Below are 25907 nucleotides of genomic sequence, written 5' to 3'. Positions count from 1 at the left end.
TAAAAATGATTAACAATAATCCCTTAATGGCAAATATCCAGAAGGACAAACTTCAAATGTATACAACTTATATAAGGTTTTCCGCTAATACACATTTTGAAACCTATAATTAGAGAATATAATTCTTTACAAAAGTTAGGTCCTTGAAAGTTTTCTATTGAATGAATTTTTGTAAATCAGATCCTACTTTTCCTCTAACTAAACCTGTAAAGTAACTATTATGCACCCAAGTATGCTAAAGAAAAATAATAAACTATTTATTGGAAAGAATAATTTTTCTCAAGATGAAGGATACAGGATGTTGACAAATAGCAAATTACAGAAGGGTTTTTTTTTTAGCTTTGGAGCAAGAACAAGCTATCTAGTAACATAAAGCATACAACTTTTACAACTATAATTTGTTTTTTTGTCTTCACAACCAAGGAATATATATTGGATATGGTGAATCTTGTAACAAATTGTCAAAATTCTATAATTTATTTTTAAATACATTTTTGAAATCTTTAGAAGAGTGATTCCTAGTAGATAGCATTACTAAGAATTCATCAGCTCAAGCTAATTTTATTGTTTTGTTTTTTAACTTTGAAATAAGTTTGAACATAAAAAAAGTTACAAATAAAATAAGAGTTCCTATATATATTCTTCATCCAACTTCCTCAACTGTTATTATTCAGGGGCCACAGTAGAAGCAAGTCAATTTCAAGAAGGTATTTGATGGGGTGCCTGGATGAGTCAGTCAGTTAAGTGTTGGACTCTTGGTTTCGGCTCAGATCATGATATCATGGTTCCTGGGTTTGAGACCCATATTTGTGCTGATGTGTGCTGATGTGTTGAGCCAGCTTGGGATTCTCTCTCTCTCTCTCTGCCTCTCTCCTGTTCATGCTCCCTCTCTCTCAAAATTAATTAATTAATTAAATTTTTTTTAATTTAAAAAAGGTATTTGAAATGATTTCCTTTAAATTCTTACATATAAATATGTTCATCTTATAGTACAAAATTCAATTTTGGTTTTCATTTTCTCAATATTGTCACTTTTTATTTTTATTTAAGTTTATTTATTAATTGTGAGAGAGCCAGCATGAGCAGAGAGAGAGAGGGAGAGAGAGAATCCAAAGCAGGCTCCACACTTGGCACTGAGCCCAATGTGGTGCTCAATCCCACAACTGTGAGATCATGACCTGAACTGAAATCAAGAGTTGGCCGCTTAACTGAGACACCCAGGCGCCCCAATATTGTCATTTTTTTAAATGAAAGTATATTAAAATTCTTACTGCCAAGAAGCAGAAAAGTGGGTCAGGTGATTATGTTGTTAGGCAAAGTCATAAGATAAAGTCATAGTTGCCTAAACAACTATATCCAGAGGATGTTACTTAATGGAGAAATAAATAAGTAAATGGATAAGTAAGGTTTATTTCACCAATAAACCCTGGTGAAAGGTTTATAATATGCCAGAGCCTTCGTTTTGGCCATGTTCTGTCCAACACCTTTACCTAACTGACTACTAATAAAGAGTCTGGGGGTATGGATGATACATTGTCATATTTGATCAGGATTCAAAAAGATTGCCACAGAAGGCAGCACTGTGACAGAACGAGCAAAATGATTTTAATAAGTCTAAATAGTAAGGTCAAAAATATCTACTGAAAAGAGTGAAGAAGGAAAGCTGCCTTGGAAGTTGAGGGAGCAAGGCATTACAACTTTAGCTTACTGCAAACTGTGTGAGCCAGAAGAGGGATGTGATTACCACCCTCCCAACCCAATGCAACAAAGACTGCACTCCTTTGTTCTGGTCTTTCCTCATGTGAAGCACTGTTTTTGGCTTAGGAATCAGTTAATGAACATGGGGAAGCTGGAACATACCTAAGGAGGGTAAAGGAGTCAAAGGGACTGGACTTGCTTTGCCTGGAGAAAAGAGGACATGGGAACATGACTGTTGTCTTCAATTGTTTCATGACCTATCTTATGAAAGACGGAGCAGACCTAGCATACCACATAAGAGAGCAGAACCAGTAATACAATAATATTAGTAGCTCACACTTTTGAGTATTTAACACATGATATGCATTTTATATGCATCATCTTGTTTAATATAATTATTCAATGAGGGGTTACTTTCTATCATCATCTTAGTCTTTACAGATCAGTAACATAAAGCTCAGAAAGACCAAGGTCACACAGAGAATAGGTCAAAGTAGTTAATACCCATAATGAAGTAATACTTGTAATACATTTAGAAGAGTGTTAGAACATGGTAAGTGTCCAATAAAATCTAGCTGCAACAGTAATAAGAATTACTATAATTATACTTAAATGTTGTTATTATTGTATTGACTTAGGCCAATGGCTCTAAGCCTTGGCTACACACTAGAGTCTCTTACCACACTTTAAAAAGTACTGATGGTAGACCTTACCTTCAGAGATTCTGACTGATGCGGTCTGAGATATGGCCTGGGTATCTGACATTTTATTTTATTAATTTAATTTAATTTAATTTAATTTAATTTAATTTAATTTAATTTAAAATTTCTTTGGTAAAGATTCTATTTTTAAGTAATATTTATAGCCAACATGGGGCTAGAACCCACAATCCTGAGATCAAGAGTTGCATGCTCCACCAACTCAGTCAGCCAGATGCCCCCAAGAACTCTTAAAATTCAACAATGAGTAAATGAATAATCCAATTTGAAAATGGGCCACAGATCCAAACAGACACCTCACCAAAGAAGATACGCATGTGGCAAATAAGTATATGAAAAGATGCCCAATATGATGTCATTAGGGAACTGCAAATTATTTATTAGTTGTTTGTTTGTTTGTTTGTTTAAGTAGGCTCCATGCCCAATGTGGGGCTTTAACTCTTGACCCTGAGATCAAGAGTTGCATACTTTACCAACTGAACAAGCCAGGCACTCTAGGAATTGCAAAATAAACCAACAGTATGATACCACTATATACCTATTAGAATGGGCAACATCCAAAACAATGATAATACCAAATGCTGATGAGAATGTGGAGCAACAGGAACTCTCATTTATTGTTTACGGGAATGCAAAAATGGTACAGCTACTTTGGAAGACACTTTGGTACTTAATAAAACTAAACATATTCTTACCATATGATCTAGAAATCACGCTCCTTGGTATTTACTCGAATGAGTTGAAAGCTTATGTCCACAGAAAAGCCTGCACATGAAAAAAAATTACACATGGATGTTTACAGCAGCTTTATTCCTATTGCCAAAATTTGGAAGCATCCAAGATGTCCTTCAGTGGGTGGATAGATTAATATGGTACATTCAGACAACAGAATATTATTCAGTTCTAAAAGAAATGAGCTATTAAACCATGAAAAGCCATGGAAGAACCTTAAATGCACATTACTAAGGGAAAATGCATATTACTAAGTGAAAGAAGCCAATCCCAAAAGGCTACATACTATATGATTCCAACTATTCCAACGTTCTGAAAAAGGCAAAACTATAGACACAGTAAAAAGATTTGTGGTTGCCAGGGCTACTGAGGAGGGAGGGATGAATAGATGGAACACAGGTGATTTTTAGGGCAGTGAAACTATTCTGTATGATACTATAATGATGAAAATGTGTCATGATGCATTTCATTGTCAAAACCTATAGAATGTACAACACCACGAGTGAATCCCAACATAAAACATGGACTTTGAGTGATAATGATGTGGCAATGCAGATTCGTTAATTGTAATAAATATAATTATTTTGATAGTGAGGATTTTGATAGGAAGGTTGTGCGGGTATAGAGGTAGGAGGTATATGGAAACAGTACTTTCTGCTCAATTATGCTGTGAGCTTAAAATGGATCTGAAAAAATAGTGTATTTTAAAAAAAAGTTAAAAAAAAAAAAGTTCCCCAAGTGAATCTAATGTGCAGCTAAGGTTCAGAACTACTGGCCTAGGTTCTTTGCATATATAACCTCCTTCATTTCTTTAAAAAAAAGTTTTTTAAAATGTTTATTTATTTTTGAGAGAGAGAGCATGTGGGGAGGGGCAGAAAGAGGGGGAGACAGAGGATCCGAAGCAGGATGGGCACTGAGAGTAGAGAGCCTGATGAAGGGCTCAAACGCATGAACCGTTGATAACACGATCTGAGCCATTTAACCAGCTGAGCCACCTAGGTGCCCCATTCTTCAATTCTTCTCATATCCATCTGATTAGGTAGCTGTGGCTATCCTATTTTATATATGAAGAAACTGAGGTCTGGAAGGCTTAAATAATTTACCAAGTTCACCAAGCTAGTAAAATGGGAACTATTGGCCAACTCTAACGTATAACCTTGTTTACCATACAGTCTTTTAATAATTGGAGCTGGTAGATCAAAGTAAAATGCAGTGCCTCATAAAGTAATAATTTCCCAACACTGGAAATATTATAGAAGAATCTGGATAACAAGTCAGGGATGGCACAGACTGCTACATTGTTTTGTTTTGTTTTGTTTTGTTTTTCAGTATGAGGGAAGGTAGAGGGAAGGTATGAGATCATGACCTGAGCCAAAGTCGGATGCTTAACCGACTGAGCCACTCAGGTGCCCTGATATTCCTTTACACTCTTAAGAGTCAGAGTTGAAGGCCTATGTTTGAGAACTAGACCTGTCCTTTACTAGTTGTGAGACCTTGAGCAAGTCACCTAATTTCTCTGAATTTTTTCTTGTTTGTAATATAAAGAAAATACTTGTGCTAATTCTGTTAGGTCATTTTTCAAATATATTAAAATAATATAGGAAGAGTAAATATTTTTTAGTCTTTTGCTAACTGTAAACCTTTATACAAATCAATTTTATTTTTTTAATTTTTAAAATTTTCTTAAGTAAGCTATATGCCCAAAGTGGGATTTGAACTCAAGACCCTGAGATTAAGAGTTGCATGCTTTACAGACTGAATCAGCCAGGTGCCCTTATGGAAACCAATTTTAGCTTAAGGGTGGCTAATAATCCTAAAACCTGCATCATATCATAGTACTCCTTTGTTTAAAATGTTCAAGGGCTCCCCATTGCCCAAAGAACAAACTTCAGACTCCTTAGCATGGTGTTTTAAGACCTTTAGAAAATGAATTCCAATTAACCTCAATGTCCTCTTCTGGCCACTAACTTTAGTCTAGGTTCCAGCCAAACTTAATTTTCTACTGTTTCAAAATGGCTACACTCCTTCATAGTTGCAGCCTTTCAAAAGTTGAGAGAAGCCAGGGACACTCCCATTTCCAGTTAATAGTTGAAGAAATGCCCAGATATCTTATTTGTAGCCTGTTTGAAATGTTTACATCTAATGATGCTTTTGATATATAAAATATGTAATGGCATATAACTGTGTTATTCATAAGATAAGACTTATTTTAAAAATAAATTCATAGTAATGTCAGTTGGTGGTATAAGAGTTTAAATTTGAATGATGAGAATTTCCTTTTTGAACCTGTGAATGGATCCCAGTAACTGTGTATATTCTGAAGATATTTCATAGAAGTGGGGCCTATGCCAAAAGGTGAGGAGCATTCTTCACACTTTTATGCCTCTCCACATGGTCTTCCTAATGTCTGGCCAGCTCTAACTCAACATCTGAGATCTAGTTCACACATCATTTATGAAGCCTTCTGAGATACCATAACCTCCTTGATGTTCTCAGTGTACTTGACAATATTATGTGATAAGCACTACCACAGAGGCAGACAAGGGAACTGTGTTCACATCTACCCTCCCCTAGATTTATAGTTTATTGAAGATGAGGTCTGTGACTCACTGTGCCTGGCACATAGCAATTCCCAGTGGCCATTATTCTTATATTTTGACACCAAGGTGAAATATTACCAGGTAAACATATCTTGGTTTCTTGGGACATATATTCAAGTACGGTCAGTTGCCATCACAAGATCTTCTGTTTTCTTCAGGGCTTTATTCTTTTACTTTAATGTTCTTGTTCACATTTGAATTTAAAATAATAATTACAATAAAGGCACAGTACTTTTTGGATAAGGTTTCTTTAAAGCATACCTCAGTCATTCATTTTGGGGTAGAAGTAGATGGTGCGAATAAAGATGGTAAAGGAATAAGGGAAAATACACCTTAAAATTTCAGTAAAGTGGGGGCACTTAGCTGGCTTAATAAGTAGAGCATGCAACTCTTGATCTCTGGGTTGTAAGTTCGAGCCCCACATTGGGTGTAGAGATTACTTAAAAAAAAAAATAAAATCTTTAAAAAAAATTTAGTAAAGAGTAGTCTCTTCCAACTTTTCATTTTTTTAAGTTTTAATTTTTTTATATTGAAAGAGAGAAAGAGAGAGAGAGAAAGAGAGAGAGCTCAAGGGGCAGAGAGAGAGAGAATCCCAAGCAGCTCTGCATTGTCAGTGCAGAGCTGGATACCGGGCTCAAACTCACTAACTGGTGAGATCATGATCTGAGCCCAAACCAAGAGTCTGATGCTTAACCAAATGAGCCATCCAGGTGCCCCTCTTGTAACTTTTCTATTTTCTGTTAATAGCATAATCATTTTCCTAGCTTCCAAGTGCTCTCTCTGCAGGTAAAAAAAAACAAAAAACAAAAAACAAAAAACGAAATGAAGTCAATCATTTAAATTCTGATATATCTTTTTAAAAAATAAAAATATTTTTTAGATTTAGCTCTTTATTCTTTAAAAAAAAATTTTTTTTTAATGTTTATTTATTTTTGACAGAGACAGACTGCGAGTGGTTTAGGGCAGAGAGAGGAGACACAGAAGCAGAAGCAGGCTCCAGGCTCTGAACTGTCAGCACAGAGCCCGACGTGGGACTCGAACTCACAAGCTGTGGGATCATGACCTGAGCCGAAATCGGACTCTCAACCGACTGAGCCACCCAGGCGCCCCTAGCTCTTTATTCTTATTGCCAATAACTAGGCCCTTTCTCCCTCCACCTATGGAGGATTTCAGCAACCTCCCAGCTAATTTTCTCATCTAGGTAGCTCCTTTTAAGCCATTCTATCAATCTTTCTAAGACCTAATTCTTCTAGTCAGTGTTCTAATCCAAAACTTGCTACTCACCTAAGCTTAAATTCTGCATCTGGCATTCGAGGCCCTACTTAACTTTAGTCCCTACCTTCTCTCCCCTTCATTGTTTAATGCAGATTCTTTGCTCGGGGCACTGTCCCTCTTTCCTTTGTCAGAAGATATCAGGCTTTGCTTGTTTTCTTCCCCCTCCCTTGCACTGTCTATATTCCACCCATTCTTCAAGGTACAGAAAGAATGCTACTTCCTCCTTGAAGATTTTCCTGGTAGCTCCAAATCATGTTTATAGCTACCAAAGAATTTTCTGTATGTGTTGTAGTTGTGACAAGATAGTGGAATCCTCTACCCTTTTCTCTTGATTTGAACTGTTAACAGGAGACCTAGGGATCATTACGTGCGACAGTGGGACACGTGCCTATATATGTTTGAAGTGAAAATCTGTAATTTCCAAAATACTGGCTAAGCATATGCAGGTTGCTTAAAGGGACACAAATACTATCATGTAATATTCATTTTTGTTTAAAAGATGAAAAGGGGAAAGTACAGTGAGAGTGTCCGAGGTATGGGTTTGCTTATCTCACAAACCAAGGGGTTCGTTTCTTTATTAAAAACAGCTATATTTACATTTCCAATTAACTACATCCTAAAAATCTCCAAGTACGTCTTAGAAGCAAGCGGATTTTATTTTCAAAGCGTGTAAAACAAAACGTTTGAAAGGAATAACCACGGATGTACTTGAGACCACAACCCACAGAAAAGACAGTCAAAAGCACACTCTCAGCTGCGCTGCTTACCGGGACGCCACTGAGCCTGAATTCACGCTTTTTGCAGCTCAGTTCTCTTATCAGTGGGATGGAGATAATACTTGAAAATACTTTCTTCTCAGGGTTATGGTGAAAGGTTTTCTTTCTCGTGAACTGCAGGGGGTTCGCCTCCCAGGACACCGGGTGGGGGGGAGGGTGCTTTTCCTCCTGCGACGCACTTCCGCGCGCGAGTAGGGCTGCTGGGCGGGGAGGAGGGGAGCTCGCGTCGGAGTGCGGGCCGCCGGGCCGGAGACTAGGCAAGGACAGGTTGGGCCACCGCTATGACGTGCAGCGTGGGGGCCTAACAGCAGGAGCACGCTAAGTGTGTAGGCACGGTGCAAAACAAGCTGAGCGTGCGTGCACCAGTGTGCGGGGGTGCTGAGAGCGTGCTCGCATTGCCAGCGAAGCGTAAAGGCGCCAAGGCATAGGACCGAAAAGCGACTCCTGATAAGGGAGTCCGAGGCCCGCGGGGCCAGACCGTCCCGGTAGTGGCGGCCACGCGTCCGGTCGCCCGGCGCCCCAGGTTGGCGCTGCTGCGCCGCGGGCCGACAGGTCTCCGCAGCGCCCCACGTGGCGGCCTGCGGGGACGCTGCCGGGAGAGTCGATTTGCTCCGCCTTCGCCGAGCTCGGCTGCCCTCCGCAGCTTCCCCGCCCCGCTCTCGTTCGACCCTCCTCCCTTACCCCTCCGGGATCGCGATGGACGCGGCCTCCCCCCGCCGCCGGCAGCACCGCTCGAGCCTCTGAGCTTCAGGCCTGAGGATCCGCGTGCCGGGGACCGGACGTGCGCTGGTTGCAGCCGGTCGGGGGAACCTCTCGCTTCCCTGTCACCAGGTCCCCACGGAGGAAGGGGAGGGACGAGGCGCGGCTTTTCCTGTGCCGCTTGCCCGGCTCGACCTGCGCGGCCTGCGGCTTCCTGGTAACTCGAGGGCCGCGGCCGGGCCTGGCTCTGCCCGCGGCCTGCTTGGAGCTGGACGGGAGCGGTTTGGGACGACAAGCCCGGGTAAGAGCTTAAAGGATAGGGAGGCGGGAGTGCCTTACGCGGTCGGAAGGGCCAGCCTGGGGGCCGGGATCCGGGATGCCCGGCGGCGTCCCGGGAGCGAGACCCCAGCTCCAGTTGAGGTCGGCCGGGCTGCTGCGGGCTTACCCGCTTAGCCCCTTTGTTCCCGTCCCTCGGCCCTGCCCGCGGCGGGGCCCGGCTTGCCGGAGCCGGAGCCCGCGGCGGGCCCCCCTTGCCCTTGAGAAGGGTTCGCCGCCGGGTCGGCCAGGGACGTCCCCCGGAGCCTTGGAGTTCCGGGCGCAGCTCCCGAGAGACCCGCCGCCCTGCTCGGCCCGGCGGCCTGCTCTGGGCACTGGAGGCTTGCTGCTTCTCCTCCTGAACTTCCCCCTCCTAGACACAGGTAGCTAACTTAGCGGGGTTTGGTGCCAAGAAACCAGAGCCAGGTGCCTGCGCCTCCCGGCGCGGGGCTCGGCTGGGCCCGGAGTGTTGGGTCATTCCTGCTGGTCGCCGCCGTTGGGTGCCCACCGTGATCCGCGGTTGGATTCACACACCTGCAGCTGGCGTACGTGGGACCCAAAGCTGTCGTCCCGTCAGGGCGCCTACGGGCTTTTGTAATGACTTGCCTTTTGGGGCTGCTTCTCTTATTTCGTGTTTTTGTTTTTGTTTTGTTTTGTTTTTAAGCCAACTGCCCCATTCTGTGGGGATGGGGAAAGAGGACCGTAGATTGGCTTGTATTCTGATCCGTAAGGTGTTAGTCCATTGCATTTACTTTTAGCATTTCTTTTTTAAACTTTTAAGAATAGTTGCCAGGACTGCCAGAACTCTTAACCAAGCGTTTATTCATAGATACATCTTGTATCTAATTATTGTTCGTATGTGGACATCTTAAGAAGCAGTAAGTAAATTAGGAAGTCAGCAGAATTTGTGGAATGGGAGATAATCTTAAAGCAGAAACTTATTTTAGAGGGGGATTGGATCAAAGTGTTTAGAGCCTCCTCAAAATACTGAATCTAACCCTTATCTGAAGATCAGTTTTGGGTGGAGGAGGGGGGAAGAAGTTTGCTGGAAAAAAAAAAAAAAGAACCTTTAGGAAGGTGTTCTTTGCCTTTTGGCACAGACGTTGGGTGATAGCAGTAGTGGGATCTGAAGCTTGTTTGACTGTGTTTGACAAAGACAGCTCTGGTTTCCAGTTAAGTAGAAACTACCTACCCTTATACTCTTGTGCAAAACTGGTTTTTATTTAGTATGATATATAAACATTAAACCTGAGGAATAAGGAAAGTGGAAAAACTGCTTTAAAGTACTTTCTCCAAACATACTTATGAGTCTTTTCTAATTCCTAGGACACCAGGAACATTTGGTTCTAGCTGATATAAAAGAAAAAAAATTTTAACCCAAGCTGATCTGTCCTGGATATTTAAAGGAATTTTCCTTTTACTTTTTTAATTTAAGCAAAGAGGCTTTTAAAAAACCATGGCAGATGTGGATCCTGATACATTGTTGGAATGGCTACAGATGGGACAGGGAGATGAAAGGGACATGCAGCTAATAGCCCTTGAACAGCTATGCATGCTGCTTTTGATGTCTGACAACGTGGATCGTTGTTTTGAAACGTAAGTACATCCCTTCATCATCTTTTGGAGTTGCTCTGGTGACATCTGTTTTCAACCATTTGCTGACTTCACTTTGCATAGAATTTTCTCTAGTGAGTTTTAAAGTTAACTTTTTAGAAGTTTCTGCAGTTTTACATTTTATTTCTGAGAAATAAAAATTAGTAAGTGAAGAAATTCCTGTAATGATCATTGTCATGACACAAATATGTTTGTTGAATGAATAGGAATTAGGGAAAACTAATTGTAACTTGATTCATTTTCAAAATACGTTATGAACTGAGAAAATACAAATACTTCTTTAAAGGTACCTATTTCTGTACCAAGAAATTACCTTGAAATAAACAAGGAAATAGAAAAGATTATGAACTTAGTTTCCAATCTCCCCTTTCTTCATTAGTATTATATGACATTGTACTTTTGTTAAAGCAAATGATTGCTTTGTAAATTTCAGTTTGGAGGGTTTAAATTGGATGTTACTCTTATAGCATATTTTTGGAATGGTAGAAACAGATTTTGAAATTTTAGAGAGTTTAAACAGTTTTATTCAGAGGTTTTAATGTAGAATTAGTGCAGAAATGTAAAAGAGAATTCATTACTAGATTGGCTATAAATGTTGTTTTTTCCCTCGTGTGATACTTGCCCAGTTAGATTAACCATTCTTCTGAATGCTGAACACATTTGGTTTTTATTGTTTATTTTATATTAATTAATTACAATTTTGAATTCCAGTAGTTAGTAAATGAAAACTCAGTTGTTTTCTGTATTTGTTTTAATGCTAGTTTGAAGAAATTAGAAAATGTTTTAGATGTTGACTTAAAACTTGGTATAATTATTTTAATTTCTTTGGATGGCAATAAAGGCTCTTATTACTAAATTGACAAAGTATTTTTAATTGTTTTCAATTTTGAATGAATAATTAAGATGAATTAATAAACGAAAATAACTTTTGGTTGTAAATCTGATTAAAATGATAGAAATCTTAGGATAAAAACCCTTATAAACAAAGTTTCAAAATCACAGTTTGTTAATGGCCAATTTATGTCAACTAGTTTTTGTTATTAACAAACTTTATAATAATTTAGCCCTCCTGTTGACACTTGTTTTAGCAGGATTCATAGCAAAGTGAAGTAGAATTTTGAATATTCATAGATTTCATTAGAAGGTCTTTATTAACTTGAGAATTACTTTTGGTATTTTATTAAAAAATTTTTTTGTTTTGGGGCGCCTGGGTGGCGCAGTCGGTTAAGCGTCCGACTTCAGCCAGGTCACGATCTCGCGGTCCGTGAGTTCGAGCCCCGCGTCAGGCTCTGGGCTGATGGCTCAGAGCCTGGAGCCTGTTTCCGATTCTGTGTCTCCCTCTCTCTCTGCCCCTCCCCCGTTCATGCTCTGTCTCTGTCTGTCCCAAAAATAAATAAACGTTGAAAAAAAAAAAATTAAAAAAAATTTTTTTGTTTTTAATTTTTCTTTTTCTTTTCTTTTTTATTTATTTTGAGAGAGACAGAGACAGCACAATTGGGGAGGGACAGAGAGAGAGAGAAAGAGAGAGAGAATTCTAAGCACTTACAGTGTGGAGCCTGATGTGGGGCTTGAACTCATGAACTGTGAGATCATGACCTGAGCCTAAACTAAGAGTTGGACACTTAACCAACTGAGCCACCCTGGTGACCCTAAAAAAAAAAAATTTGGGGGGCGCCTGGGTGGCGCAGTTGGTTAAGCGTTCGACTTCAGCCAGGTCACGATCTCGCGGTCCGTGAGTTCGAGCCCCGTGTCGGGCTCTGGGCTGATGGCTCAGAGCCTGGAGCCTGTTTCCGATTCTGTGTCTCCCTCTCTCTCTGCCCCTCCCCTGTTCATGCTCTGTCGCTCTCTGTCCCAAAAATAAATAAACGTTGAAAAAAAAAATTTAAAAGAAAAAAAAATTTTTTTAAAGTTTATTTATTTTGAGAGAGAGGGTGGGAGAGAGAATCCCAAGCAGGCTCCATGTTCAGCATGGAGCCTGACAGAGGGCTGGATCCCACAACCATGAGATCATGACCTGAGCTGAAATCAAGAGTTGGACACTTAGCCGACTGATCCGCCCAGGGGCCCCACTTTTGGTATTTTAAAAAGTTATACTTGTGGGTGTCTGGGTGGCTTAGTCAGTTAAATGTCCAACTTTGGCTCAGGGCTCATGAGTTTGAGCCCCACGTCGCGCTCTGTGCTGACAGCTCAGAGTCTAGAACCTGCTTTGGATTCTTTGTCTCCCTCTCTTTGCCCGGTTCCCCTGCTCACACTGTCTCTCTCAAAAATACACGTTCAAAAAAATTAAAAAAAAAAAAAAGTTACACTTGCTAGTCAAATTAACAGTTGTTTTGCATCTTCTCTTAGGTACTAATGTATAGTAATTTGTAATGGCATTAAAAAAAGTGTTACCATATAAGAACAATTTTTAAGGACATTTTTAAAATATAAAACTCATCCCTATATAAAATTCTACCATCGTAACATAATTGTTATTTTTTCCATTTTCCCTTCTAGACTTTTATATTTGATACGATGTAATTTTAAGAAAGATGAAATTAAAGTCGATGTGACTTATATTTTTTATTTACTTAGTAAAGATACAAGACTATTTCAAATTGGAATGGTTATCCCTGTTTCATGTGGCATAACCGTCATTTGTCTACCTAAAAATGGATGTTTGATTAAATTTGTGACAATTAAAAAAAGAAACAAAACTTAGTTTGCTCTCTTTGTTCTTTAGTCAGATTTTTCTTGTCATAAGGAAAATTTAAACCAGAGAGGCCCCATAGTGAGGTGGAAAGAATGGGCTGTGGCATCAGAGATCTGAGTTCAGATTCTTGGATTCTTGATCAGCTACATGTAATTTAGCTTCTGAGAGCCTTTCTTTCTCTATAAAATAGCAGTTATCTTCTTTATTGTAGGCTCTTTGTGAGGATTAAATGAAAGAATGTATGTGAGAAGTGTTTTGGTTAAAGTGGGCTGCATACTAATATTAAATTTCTAATTTTGAATTTCATTTTGGGACTTTATTTTGTAAAACTGATTGATTTTGGAGAGCCTTTTTAAATTCTTTGCAACAGTCAACAAATAAGGTAGGGAAAAATAAGATGATACGCATATTTTGAATATTGGTGAAAATCTCCCATACCAACTTGAATTCATAAGATACTAGCAAAGAGTCCTTAGTTACATTGAGTAAATATATGTTCAGATGTTAATAGTTATATGTCTGTTTAGTCAAAAAAGGCAGATGTTAAGTCTTTTTCTTTAATTTAGATTTTACATGGCTCTCCATTTTTTGTAACAGTTTTGACTGTCTTTTTGAAGTTAATGAGTATACATTTTCTGTGAAACTGTGATGTTTCTTAGTAATGCCTGAACTTATAAGGTTATGCCCTAGAGAGTAAAATACAAGTTCGGGGTTAGTTTTTGCTTTCATTTGTGGTTAGTGAGTTAAATTTAATATGTTACAAATTTAATAAGAATTAAATGAATTACAAATGATTTTGCATTCACATTAAAATGGATGATTATTGTACATACTATTATAAGTAGGTGCATCCTGGGTTCTCGTAGATCCTGCCTACTATACTTTCAGACAGTATAATTGAAAAGTTGTCTTTTCAGGGTGGAATCTAAGATTTCCCCAGAAGATCTAGAAAATGGAATATTAGGGGTACTACTTTTAGGTACCAGAAGGCTCTTTTTTTAAAAATAATCATCTTAGTTAATTATGAGGGCACAAAAGGATACAGAGTACAAAGTCTCTTGCTCTCCTGTTTCTGACTAATCAGTTCAAAGGCAACCACTATTAAAGATTTTCCTAGTGTATTCTTTGGGTGAGATCCCAAAGAAGACTCTTGAGTCTGGATTCCAAGTGGTTGAATACAGTGGTAAAAACCTTCTGTTGTGTATTTACAGGAAAAAATAAAAAATACCTACAACAGTGACAAGGGTTTAACCTTATAAATTGTCTTCCTACTTTATGTCAGATGTTAGAGATACGGTGATGACCAAAACAGATAGAGTCTCTGCTCTTATGGTGCCTACTAGTCTAATAGGGAAGGCAGATATTAAGTAATTATAGAAATAAAATTGTGGTTATAAATTGTGATAAGTGCGATGAAGGAAAAGGTTAGGGTGCTATGACAGTATGTAGAACACACATGACCTGGAGGGGTGGGAATGGTCACTGTGGCCTTCTTTGAGGAAGTGGTTTTTCCTAGAGATATGAAGGATGAATAAGTTTATGGGATAAAGTATGAAGAGGTAAGGTAGAAAGGTGTTCAAAGAAGAGGCAATGTGTGAAGAATTTGAAGTGGCTAAGTATGAGGTGATTGAGTAATTTAGAGAAAACTATTGTCACTGGGACAAGGAAAGGTTGCAGAGTGCTTTGTAGAAGGTAGAGGCTAGATGGGATGGAGTCTTGTATATATGACAAGAAAAGCTTTTGGTTTTATCTTAAGAGATAAAAGTACTGTAGAAGACTGTGGAGTACTGTAAGAGTGACTGATGTGATTATGTTGTCTTTCAAAAACATTAACTACTCTAACAAAAGTAGATAGGTGGAGAGGACAGAAAGAACAAATGCTTGTAGACTTGGTAGATTATTATCCAGAGAGAGAGGTTTGTAGTAACAGAAGTAAAAAGAAGTGGATAGATTTGAGATAGATTCAGGAGGTAAAATAGAACTTGTCGAATGATTGTATATGAGAGAGTGAGAAAGGAGGTATCTGGAATATTCAGGTTATAATGGATGTTGGTGCCATTCATTGAGAGAGAACACTGGAAGAGTTTTGAGGGGCTAAGAACATGAGTTTGGATTTGGCTGGATTCTCATATCTGCCTCTGCATTCAGTCTATTGCATTGTATTTTGATTGAAATGTATGAAAAAAAAATCCTCCATAGATGTAGTTGACAAAGGGAGGACTGTTGTAATGATTTTTTAAACATAATTATGGGTATTCTTCTTTGATACCATACAAAACTGGACAAGTGATAGTTTCTTAAGGGTTAGTTACAATGTGGATTCTGAATCATGTCAGTGAACTTTTTATACTCTGTACCCATTTTTAAGCTTGTACAATTGTGCACTGATCACTGATTTACTGAGCTGTACAGATATTCCAAGTGTTAACATATGTCATTCTACAGTATCACAAACTCACATTTGTTTAATGTGAATACTGATATCAGAAAAGTTTCAATATTGGGAAGCTGTCCAGTTCATGGTGGTAGATACAAGTTTTCCAAAATTGTCATTTTTGCTTGAGAGCTTTAATGTTATCATTGGCGATAAATACTGTCAGTTGTTTTCCTTGAAGTGGAAGGCTTATTTACTTCGTTAAGTTTTAAGAAAATGTTTGCCAGATATCCAAGTCTGAATAATCATGGTTTGTCGGAAGTTCTTTCAAGTAAACATGGTGTTGCATGAAAAAAGTGTCTAGTTCAGCTCTATAACAGTGCTTTCCTTTGACACAACCATCATTCTTCAGGATGCAGAAGTGCTTTACACTTACTTCCATTTTCTGATGTAGGATATTAAAAAAAAATAGGTATTCGAGGGTTGAGTTACAGTAAAATAATTATTTTTGCTTCATCAAGGTTATTCTGTAGTGAAATTGGCTCCTCCCTCCCCCCATGCTAGAGCTTGGCAGTGAAGAATCCAATTAGTAGTAGTACAGTTTAGTACCCCTGGCCTTGATTCATGCTGAAGCACCAGCAGTTTCATCCACCATTGCTTTTGCGTCATTAGTATACATGTCAACACAGGAGGAAAGTGATTCAAAAAGAGAAAGGACAATTGTGTTTAATTGTGGTGAGAGGTCAAGTAGGGTGAAGACCAAAAGGTGTCCTTTAGCCTCATTCTCAAGGGCATTGATCTTTTTTTTTTCTTTAAGTTTATTTATTTTGAGAGAGTATGGGCATGAGTGGGGGAGGGGCAGAGAGGGAGTGACAGCATCCCAAGAGGGCCCCGCAGTGCCAGCACGGAGCCCAACGTGGGGCTTGAATTCAAGAACTGAGAGATCATGACCTGAGCTGAGATCCAGTTGGACGCTTAACCGACTGAGCCACGCAGGCACCCCCTAAGATCATTGATCTTAATGAGAGCTGAATGGAGGGTGATAAGGGGCAGATTTGAATTGGTCCAGAAGTAGGATATGAAGAAATAGAGATGGGGAGTGTGGAAAAGGTTTTTGAAAAATTAGATTGGAATGGGGGTGTAGGGTTTTGTCTTTTAAAGGTTATAGAGGTAGGAGAGAGAATGGAATATCTGTAGTGTTTAGGATTCTGAGAAACTGGGAGAAAATCAGCTTCTGTTAAGACTGGTGCTTTTTAAACTTCAGTGTGCATGATGTGAATCATCTGGGGATCTTGTTAAATTGCAAGTTGTGATTCATTTGGTGTGGTGTGCTACCTGATAGTCTGCATTCCTAGTATGCTGCCAGATAATGCTGAAGCTGTTGGTCAGAATATCTTAGTTTAGTAGCAAAGCTCTCACTGTTGGAGAGAGAGATTTTAGGTAGTGTGTTCTTGTTGTAAAGCAGGGAAGATGGAGAGATTAAATGCAGATGTTTTAGGTATGATGGTAAAAAGCTGAAGGAATTTCTGTCTGATGACATCTGTTTTCTCCCTGGAGTAGGAGACTAAAAAGAGTGACAATACCTCGGATTGGTATGGGGAAATTATTATGCTCATATAGTGCTAGTAGCTTCATAACAGATATCCCTGTCTCCAAGCTGACTGTACCCAGAGTTATAGTCTTAAAATATTCATGGTCTTTTCCCCCAACTTTTTTGAGGTGTAAAGGGTCTTAAAATACTGATTTGATTGTATCACTCACTTTTACAAAATCTTCTGGGTCTTTACCTAATGGACAGAATTTAAATGTTGATTTCAAAGACATCTCCTGTGTTCCTACAGTACTAGATACATAATATAACTACTACTTTTGTTTTTCTGTTGCTAAGCATACTGCCTGGCATACAATAGCTAATATCCAGGTACTGAGAAACTGAAGAAATTATTCATGTTGTGCTTGTTTTTCACTTAGGCCTAAAATGCCTAAAAAAAGTACTTACGGAGTCATGAAATTAGTTGGTAAGCATGCAAGAGAAGGAGCATTGTATTCTCTGTAGTACAAACAATGACAGCATCAATATATATTTTCCCTACCTCTCTGTGTTTATGTACCTGCCTTTTCCATATTAACTCCTGTTTTCATCTACCTCATGGTAGAGTAACAGGGAAGTGAAATTACTTTTTTGATCAGCCCACAGCTGATGCTTTCTTGATTAGAGAATGTTCACCAAATATGTATAATCCTGAAAAATTAAGTAATTTCTGTTTACAGAAATCAGGTGTTTATATACTTCTTTTCAGTGGACAGCAGAAAGAAGCGCTGGAAGATGAAAACCATTCTCTAAGGTTCTTATCCCTGGGCTCTAGGGGGCTCATAGATAATGATCTTCAGTGAGCTTTGTTTATCAAGTGTCTATCGCCTTAAAATGTAAAAAAAAAAAAAGCCAACTCTTCCAGTTTATAGAAAATTTTAGACCTTTGAGTTCCTCAGAGCTTAGCACTGTCTTGTTCATCTTTGTATCCTACCCCCCCAACACTTAGCACAACACTTGGCATAAAAAGGCATTCAGTAGATAGTTGTTGGATGAATTGCAGTCAGATTTGTGTGTGTATTTTAACTGGAGAAAAGCAAGTCTACATATTGGAATTTTACTCCTTTTTTCTTTGAGAGGGAAGGCCATAATTTTCAACTGCCGTGCCATGAGTTATTTTTAGTTAAGCAACACAGAGTCAAAGCTGGGACAGGGACAAAAATAAAATAAAAGATGAGGGGCACCTGGGTGACTTGGTCAGTTGAATGTCTGACTCTTGATTTCAGCTCAGGTCATGATTTCAGGGACATGGTTATCGAGCCCCGCATGGGGCTTAATGCTGAACATGCAGCCTGCTTAAGATTCTCTCTCTCTGCCCCTTTCCCTTGTTCACACTCTTTCTCTCTCTAAAATAAAAAAATTAATAAAATAAAATGAAAGATGAAAGGACTCAAAAGATGCTATTTATTATCTTTACAAAACCAAATTTATTAGACTTTTATAGTTAAACTTTTGTTTAGTTTTATATAAAAGAAATGGAGAATTTACAGACTGTAGTCAGTAAAATATTGCCACTATACATAACTTCCTTTTTTTTTTAAAGTTAAATTTTATATTGTAAATCTTAAGAAATCTTGGCCAAAATTCAAGTGATGCAGTCTAGAAAAAGAGTATGATATAGTATAAAAACTATTACAGTGCCCAGGGAAATTATTTCTCTTTGGAACCTCATGAAACTTGTTCTTATTTTAAGTTATTTATCTCTGCTTTTCATCAGGGAAAGGTTCTGATGTGATTGCAGGTAGCATTTTGGAAACCATTGCTTAAATTTGGATTCATCTGAAGTTTCTTAATCTCATTGGTGTGGTTGACTGGTCTGACAGTTCCATATAGATGAGTAATCCTAATGTTTCCTAATTAAGAAACATAGACCTTTGAGTCTATAGGTTGGTATTATAGTATAGTACTAGGTTTAATATACTGTATAAATGTAATTTCTACCCATAAAGTAAGAGACAAATATTTAGCAAGTAAAATTTTGAAAAACTCTTTAATTGAAAATAAGATTTTATACCATAGGTGTATACTTTTAGTGCTATTCAGGGAGGTCTGTGATTATTATATGCATGATCTTTATTTTTTTTTCTTAAATATATTTAAATTACAGTAAAGTTCCACTTTTGACAAATGCAGAGCCATGTAACCACCACCCACAGTTGAAATGCATAGCAGTATCCTAGAGCCATACCTTTGAAGTTAAATCCTTCCCCAACTCCAGTGCTTGACCATCAGTGGTTTGTTCTCTGCTGCTATAGTTTTGTCTTCTACATAGTGTTGTATGAGTAGAATCATATATACATTGTGTAGCCTTTGAATCTGGCTTCAGATTCAAATGTAAATGTAGTATATTGCACTTGAGAATCATCCATGTTGCTGTGTGTGTAATAGTTCCTTCCTTCCCATTGTTGTGTAGTACCATTTTATGGATGCATCCCAGAGGTGGTTTATCCATTTACCTCTTGAAGGTAAATGGTTTTTCTAGTTTTGGTCATTATGACCAAAGTTGCTATAAACATTAGCATACAGATTTCTGTGTAAATATGAATTTTCATTTCTTCTGAAATTCTTAGAGAAAAATCTGACAAGATGCAGAAATTGGGAAACTGATTTCAAAATTACATGGAAATGCAAAGGACCTATGCTAACCAAAACAAGTTAGAGGACTAATGATACTGTATTTGAATCCCTGTTCTATAGCTACAGTAATCAAAACAGTGTGGTATTGATGTAAAGCTAAATGGATTGATGAGATGGAATAGTTCAGCAATAGACTCATGTACAGGGACACCTCATTTCAACAAAGGTGCAAAGGCAGTTCAGTGGAAGAGGGTAGTTTTTTTTTGTCTGTTTGTTTTTTATGGTGCTGGAACAATTGTATCCACATGGAAAAAAGAAAACTGTGATTCATATCCCACACCTTACACAAAAATAAACTTAAAATTAATCATAGATCTAAATGTTAAACGTATAACTATAAAATCTCTAGAAGAATACATAGGAGATAACCTTTGTGACCCTAGGTTAGGCAAATATTTCTTAAATAAACACCAACAACACAATCCGTAGGAATAAATTGATATGTTTAACTAATTCTTTCTGTAATAGAGGACTGTTAAGGTTACTTAATTCTTCTTGAGTGAATTTCGGTAGTATGTCTTTGAAGGAATTTATGGGCATAGAGTTGTTTGTAGTATTCCTTTTTTATCCTTTGGATGTTTGTACAGTATGTAGTGATAATTTTCTTTTTCATTTTGAGACTGGTAATTTTTATCTTTTGATCAATCCGACTAAAGATTACCAATTTTATTAATCTTTTCAAAGAATCAGCTTTTGGTTTAGTTCATTTTTTATATTTTCTTGTTTTGTTTTTTTTTTTTATAAGCTTTTTTTTTTTTTTAATTTTTTTTTCAACGTTTATTTATTTTTGGGACAGAGAGCGACAGAGCATGAACGGGTGAGGGGCAGAGAGAGAGGGAGACACAGAATCGGAAACAGGCTCCAGGCTCTGAGCCATCAGCCCAGAGCCCGACGCGGGGCTCGAACTCACGGACCGCGAGATCGTGACCTGGCTGAAGTCGGACACTTAACCGACTGCGCCACCCAGGCGCCCCTATATTTTCTTGTTTTAAGTTTTATTGATTTCTGTTCTGTATTAGTTCCTTCTGCATTGGTTTGAAGTTTAATTTGTCCTTTTTTTCTGGTTCTTAGGTGAAAGCTTAGGTTACAATTTGAGACCTTGTCTAATATAAGCATTTAATAATAAATTTCTCTTTTCGCTTTAGTTGATTTTGTTTCTTTTCATTTGGCTCACAAAATTTAAAAACTTGCTTTAGAACTTTCTTTTTTACCCATAGGTTATTTAAATTTTTTTTTTCAACGTTTTTATTTATTTTTGGGACAGAGAGAGACAGAGCATGAACGGGGGAGGGGCAGAGAGAGAGGGAGACACAGAATCGGAAACAGGCTCCAGCTCTGAGCCATCAGCCCAGAGCCTGATGCGGGGCTCGAACTCCCGGACCGCGAGATCGTGACCTGGCTGAAGTCGGACGGTCAACCGACTGCGCCACCCAGGCGCTCCTACCCATAGGTTATTTAAAAGTGTTGCTTAAGTTACAAATATTTGGGGGTTTCCAGATATTTTTGTGTTCTTGTTGTGGTCAGAGAATATATTATTTTAATTATTTTAAATCTGTTAAGGTTTGTATTATGGCCCATGTGTCTGTTTTTTGGTGATTTGTCCACATGCACTTGAGAAGAATGTATATTCTGCCCTTGTTGGGTGGAATGTTCTCTAAGTGTCATATTAGGTCAGGTTGATTGATAGTGGTGATCAGTCTATATTGTTGATTGCCTGTCCATGTGTTTTATAGGTTCCAGAAATACATGTGTTGAAGTCTCCAAGTATTTCTCTTCCATTATTTCTGTTTTTCAAGTATTTTGAAGCCTTAAGGTGTCTTTAAAAGGATTGTTTTCTTGGTGAATCAACCCTTTGTCATTATGAAAAGACTCTTTTTATCTCTGGTAATTTTCCATGTTCTAAAGTTTATTTTGTCTTCTATAACTATAGCCACTCAAGCTTGCTTGCTTTTTTTTTTTTAAGATTTTATTTTAGGTAGCCTCTACACCCAACATGGGGCTCAAACTCACAACGCTAAGATCAAGAGTCACATGCTTCACTGACTGAGCCAGCTATGCACCCCTGAAGCTTTCTTTTGATAGTGTTTGTTTAGTCTATGTTTTCCCATCCTTTCAGTTTTAACCAATCTATGTCGTTGTATATATGTGGGTTTCTTGTAGACAGTATATGGTTGGCGTGTGTGTGTGTGTGTGTGTGTGTGTGTGTGTGTGTGTGTGTGTGTGTTTAAGTAGGCTCCACGCCCACTGTGGCACTTGAACTCACAACCCTGAGATTAAGAGTCACGTGCTCTATTGAGCTATTGGCTTGTGTTTCTTTAAATCCAACCTGACAGTCTCTTGTTTGAAATTGGTGAATTTAGACCATTTACATTTGATATAACTTTTAGTGTATTTGGATATATGTATAATGTTTGAATATTTGTTTTTTGTTCAGTTTTTTTTTTCTTTCCTGTCTTTCAAAGTATAGAATATTTTGTAGTGTTATATTTTAACTTAGCTATTGTGTTTTGTCTCTGTCCCTTTATGTATATATATTTTTAAACATTTATTTTTGAGAGAGAGAGAGAGCGTGTGCGAGTGGGCACCTGCAGGGGAGGGGCAGAGAGAGAGGGGAACACAGAATCTGAAGCAGGCTCCAGCCTCTGAGCTGTCAGCACAGGGCCAGTGTGGGGCTTGAACTCGTGAACTCTGAGATCATGACCTGAACTGAAGTCGGCTGCTTAACCAACTGAGCCGCCCAGGCACCCCTAATATTTATGTGTTTTAAATTGATATACATTGAAAATCTCAAGATACTCTGTTACAATTTTCACTTTCAGCAGTCAGGTTAATGGGAGAAGAATAATCTATTATATTTACCTATGTATTTATTTCTTTTTTTCATTCCTGTAAAGTTCCGTGTATCTCTCTGGTGTTCTTTCCTTTCATTCTGAAGAACTTTCTTTAGTATTTCTTTTAGGGAGGTCTGCTACTGATGAAATTCTCTTAGTCTTCCTTCATCTGAGAATATCTTTATTTTGCCTTCATGCTGTGAAGATACTCTTGCTGGATATAAAATTCTGGGTTGAGAGTTCTTTTCAGCATTTTAAAGATATCATTCCACTATTTTCTCACTTTAATGGTTTCTGATGAGAAATCTGCGCTCATTCTAATCTTTGTTTCTTTGTGTTGTATTTCCCTTGCTCTTTTTAAGGTTTTTAAAAATATATGCCTTTGGCTTTTTGCTATTGGATAATGATTTTTTCTGTGCATGGTTGTCTTTGAATTTGTCTTATTTGAGGTTTACTGAACTTCTTGAATCTGTATGTCTTTGACCAAATTTGGGAAGCTTCTTCAAATCTATTTTCTATAGCCATTTTTTTCTCCTTTCCTTCTAGGACAATAGTGGCACAAATGTTAACATTTTTTGATAATGCTCCCTCAGGTTCCTGAGAGTTTTCCTTTTTTTTCTCCCAATCTTTTTACTCTCTGTTCCATCTGTAAGGTTTTTTCCCCTCACAAATTGTGCTTTTTATTTCTAAAACTTTTATTTGATTCTTTTTTATATTTTCTGTTTCTCTGCTGAAAACTTCTGTTTCCAGTCATTTCAAGAATGTTCACATTTACCTGGTAGAGTATAGCTATAAAAGCTGATTTATAATCCTCTTTGGTAATTTTAACATCCAGATTGACTCAGGCTTGCATCTGTTGGCTGTCTTTTTTTCTTGAGTTGGATAGATCAGATTGTACTGATTGTGTTTCAAGTTATTTTGGATTTTATCTTAGGTATTTCGGATATTATATTGTGAGATTCTGGGTTTTATAAAAATCCTCTGGAGATAATGTTGATTTTGTTGTTTTATATTGGTATGTAGTCAACCCAGTTAGATTTAGACTGCAAGTTCTGTCTTGCTCTTTGTAGGTGGTGGTTCCAATGTCCGTGATTTCGTAGCCTTTGTTATGGTGTTTGGGTCTACTCTGTACATGTGTCATTCTTAGTATAATCTGGGACTTGGATGGTGGATTATGTCATAGTTGTCAAAGTTTTTGCTGCTGTTCTTCACCTCTCCTCCACTGTGCAGTTTGGAGGTGAGCTTAGGATTTGTGTTGGGGATCCTCTTTTTTGCTCTTTCTTCTGAGATTTCCCCTGTATCTTTTGGCTACCCAGAGCCCTTTTTTACTAGTGTTCTGAAACTGGGACTCTCTTGATGTTACAGCTACACTTCTTCCCACCCCCTATCCTCCATTCTTCTTCCCCCTTGTGCTGAGACTAGACTAGACTGCCCCCCAGGTGAAAGTATTGAGAAAAAAAGAAGAAGATAATAGGATTCTTCTCATGCTCTTTTGACCACAGGGGCTCCTTTTCTTAGTTCCCAGTTCTCTGCAGGGCTCAGGCCACCTCCACTGCACTGTGGATGTGTCATTCAAGGTTTAGTTTGAGGCTTAACTCTGAGGCTAGCCTTTGGGCCAGGCAGGGAGAAAAAGCCTCAGTACTTTTTCTTCACACTCTCTGGCTCACAATGACCCTCTTTCTTGGTTCAGAGTTTTTGTTCTGTGCTCCTGCTACATAGTTTGGGGACTTGCCTCATCCAGGGGTCAAACCAGGAAAGAAAAGAGGAAAGGAAAAAGCCCCTGAAACTCACTTCCATCATGGGTCTTTATTTAAGTTTTGACTTCCTATCCAGTCTATCTGCTGTGTACTTTTCAGAGTCCTCAGATACTTTTTTTTTCCCAGTAAGTTTATTTTGTGAGATAGAGAACACAAGTGGGGGAGGGGCAGAGAGAGGGAGAGACAGAATCCCAAGCAAGCTCTGTGCCTTCAGCGCAGAGCCTGACATCAGGTTTGAATTCACATACCGTGAGATCATGACCTGAGCTGAGATTAAGAGTCAGACACTTCACCGACTGAACCACCCAGGTGTCTCAGTTGCTTTTTTTGTTTTGTCCAAGGTTTTTGGTTGCAATCATTGGGAGAAATAGGCTGTAATAAGCTTAGTGAAGTTGACTTGTCCCAAACTTTAAATTTATTTTCTGGGAATTACAAAATACGTTTGTTTCAAAAATTTGAAAAAAAATCAGAAAAGGAAGTTTAGAGAATGAGAAATTTGGGAAATTCAGAAGAGTTTAAAGAAGCTTAGAATTTCTCTAATTTTCAGAGAAATTATCTATAGCTGCACCATTCAGAAATAAGCCATTTTAACTTTTTCCTCTAGTTTTTTCTCAGGATATTTTTACACAAACACTAATGGCTATGAGTTTTTTCATTTATTTTATATTTCTGTTAAACAATATTTGTATCATAAGTTTTCAGTAAGTACCTTAATAAAACCTTCATAACCTGTCATACAATTATGTCATATACTTAATTATGCCCTTGTTATTAGATATATATAGTTCATATCACTGAAATCTTTGTACATTTTTGTCTGATAACTTTTTTGAAGTCTTGAATTCACAATTATATATAAAAGGAAATCAAAATTTTCTCATTTGTTTGAAATATTTAATTATTTTTAGAAATCTGACCAAATGTGTTTGTATATAATTATCTTCTTAGAACCACCTTCAAAATGGTACTGCATTTGATAGAGGACCTTGTGGTTTTGGGTTGTTTTGAACTTTACAGTTTATTGTAGGAAAATCCAATTGAAGATAATGTTACAAATTTTCATTCCTTGGAGCAATGAATGAGTAGGTTTCTAAATTTTGATTTTTATCTTTTAAGAGAAATTGGAATGGAAATTTTAAAATGATGTTTATAGGGGCGCCTGGGTGGCGCAGTCGGTTAAGCGTCCGACTTCAGCCAGGTCACGATCTCGCGGTCCGGGAGTTCGAGCCCCGCGTCGGGCTCTGGGCTGATGGCTCGGAGCCTGGAGCCTGTTTCCGATTCTGTGTCTCCCTCTCTCTCTGCCCCTCCCCCGTTCATGCTCTGTCTCTCTCTGTCCCAAAAATAAATAAACGTTGAAAAAAAAAAAAAATTTAAAATGATGTTTATATTTGCCCAGCATGGTTTTGTATGTACCTCAAGTATGTGTTCATACAGAAATAAGGTCTGTATTAGAAATACAGGAATAAAATATGAATGATTGGAGGAGCACCTGAGTGGCTCATTCAGTTAAGCATCTGACTCTTGATTTTGGCTCAGGTCATGGTCTCATAGTTCATGGGTTTGATCCCCCCATCGGACTCTGTGCTGACAGTGCAGA

The 25907-nt window shown here is 38.2% G+C and overlaps 2 protein-coding genes across 5 annotated transcripts in view; one reads left to right on the top strand and one right to left on the bottom strand.

Annotated features, from left to right (window-relative positions):
* Window positions 1-3106: 3106 nt before the first annotated feature.
* LOC124508307 (translation initiation factor IF-2-like) lies at window positions 3107-9292 on the bottom strand. Its single transcript, XM_047074691.1, has 3 exons — window positions 9245-9292; window positions 7792-9187; window positions 3107-3182 (listed from the first exon to the last, which is right to left on the bottom strand). The coding sequence occupies exons 1-2, from the start codon at window positions 9290-9292 to the stop codon at window positions 8102-8104; spliced, it is 1134 nt and encodes a 377-aa protein (XP_046930647.1). The 3' UTR covers window positions 3107-3182; window positions 7792-8101.
* Window positions 8721-25907, top strand: part of HECTD1 (HECT domain E3 ubiquitin protein ligase 1) — a 92740-nt gene continuing 75553 nt past the window's right edge. For 3 of the 4 annotated variants that reach the window (XM_047075568.1, XM_047075567.1, XM_047075565.1), the window contains exons 1-2: window positions 8721-8800; window positions 10250-10410. In XM_047075568.1, coding sequence (XP_046931524.1) covers window positions 10271-10410 — 140 coding nt within the window. In that variant the 5' untranslated portion in view covers window positions 8721-8800; window positions 10250-10270. Of the gene's footprint in view, window positions 8801-10140; window positions 10411-25907 lie in introns of all 4 variants that reach the window. The other variant, XM_047075566.1, reaches the window with a different exon arrangement.

The sequence above is a fragment of the Lynx rufus genome, unplaced genomic scaffold (assembly GCF_022079265.1).
Source record: "Lynx rufus isolate CCGP_SWC_20201006 ecotype Redwood Valley unplaced genomic scaffold, mLynRuf1.p SCAF_13, whole genome shotgun sequence".
NCBI lineage: Eukaryota > Metazoa > Chordata > Mammalia > Carnivora > Felidae > Lynx > Lynx rufus.
Note: the sequence above shows the minus strand (reverse complement) of the source record. Positions and strands in the feature narration are given on the sequence as shown.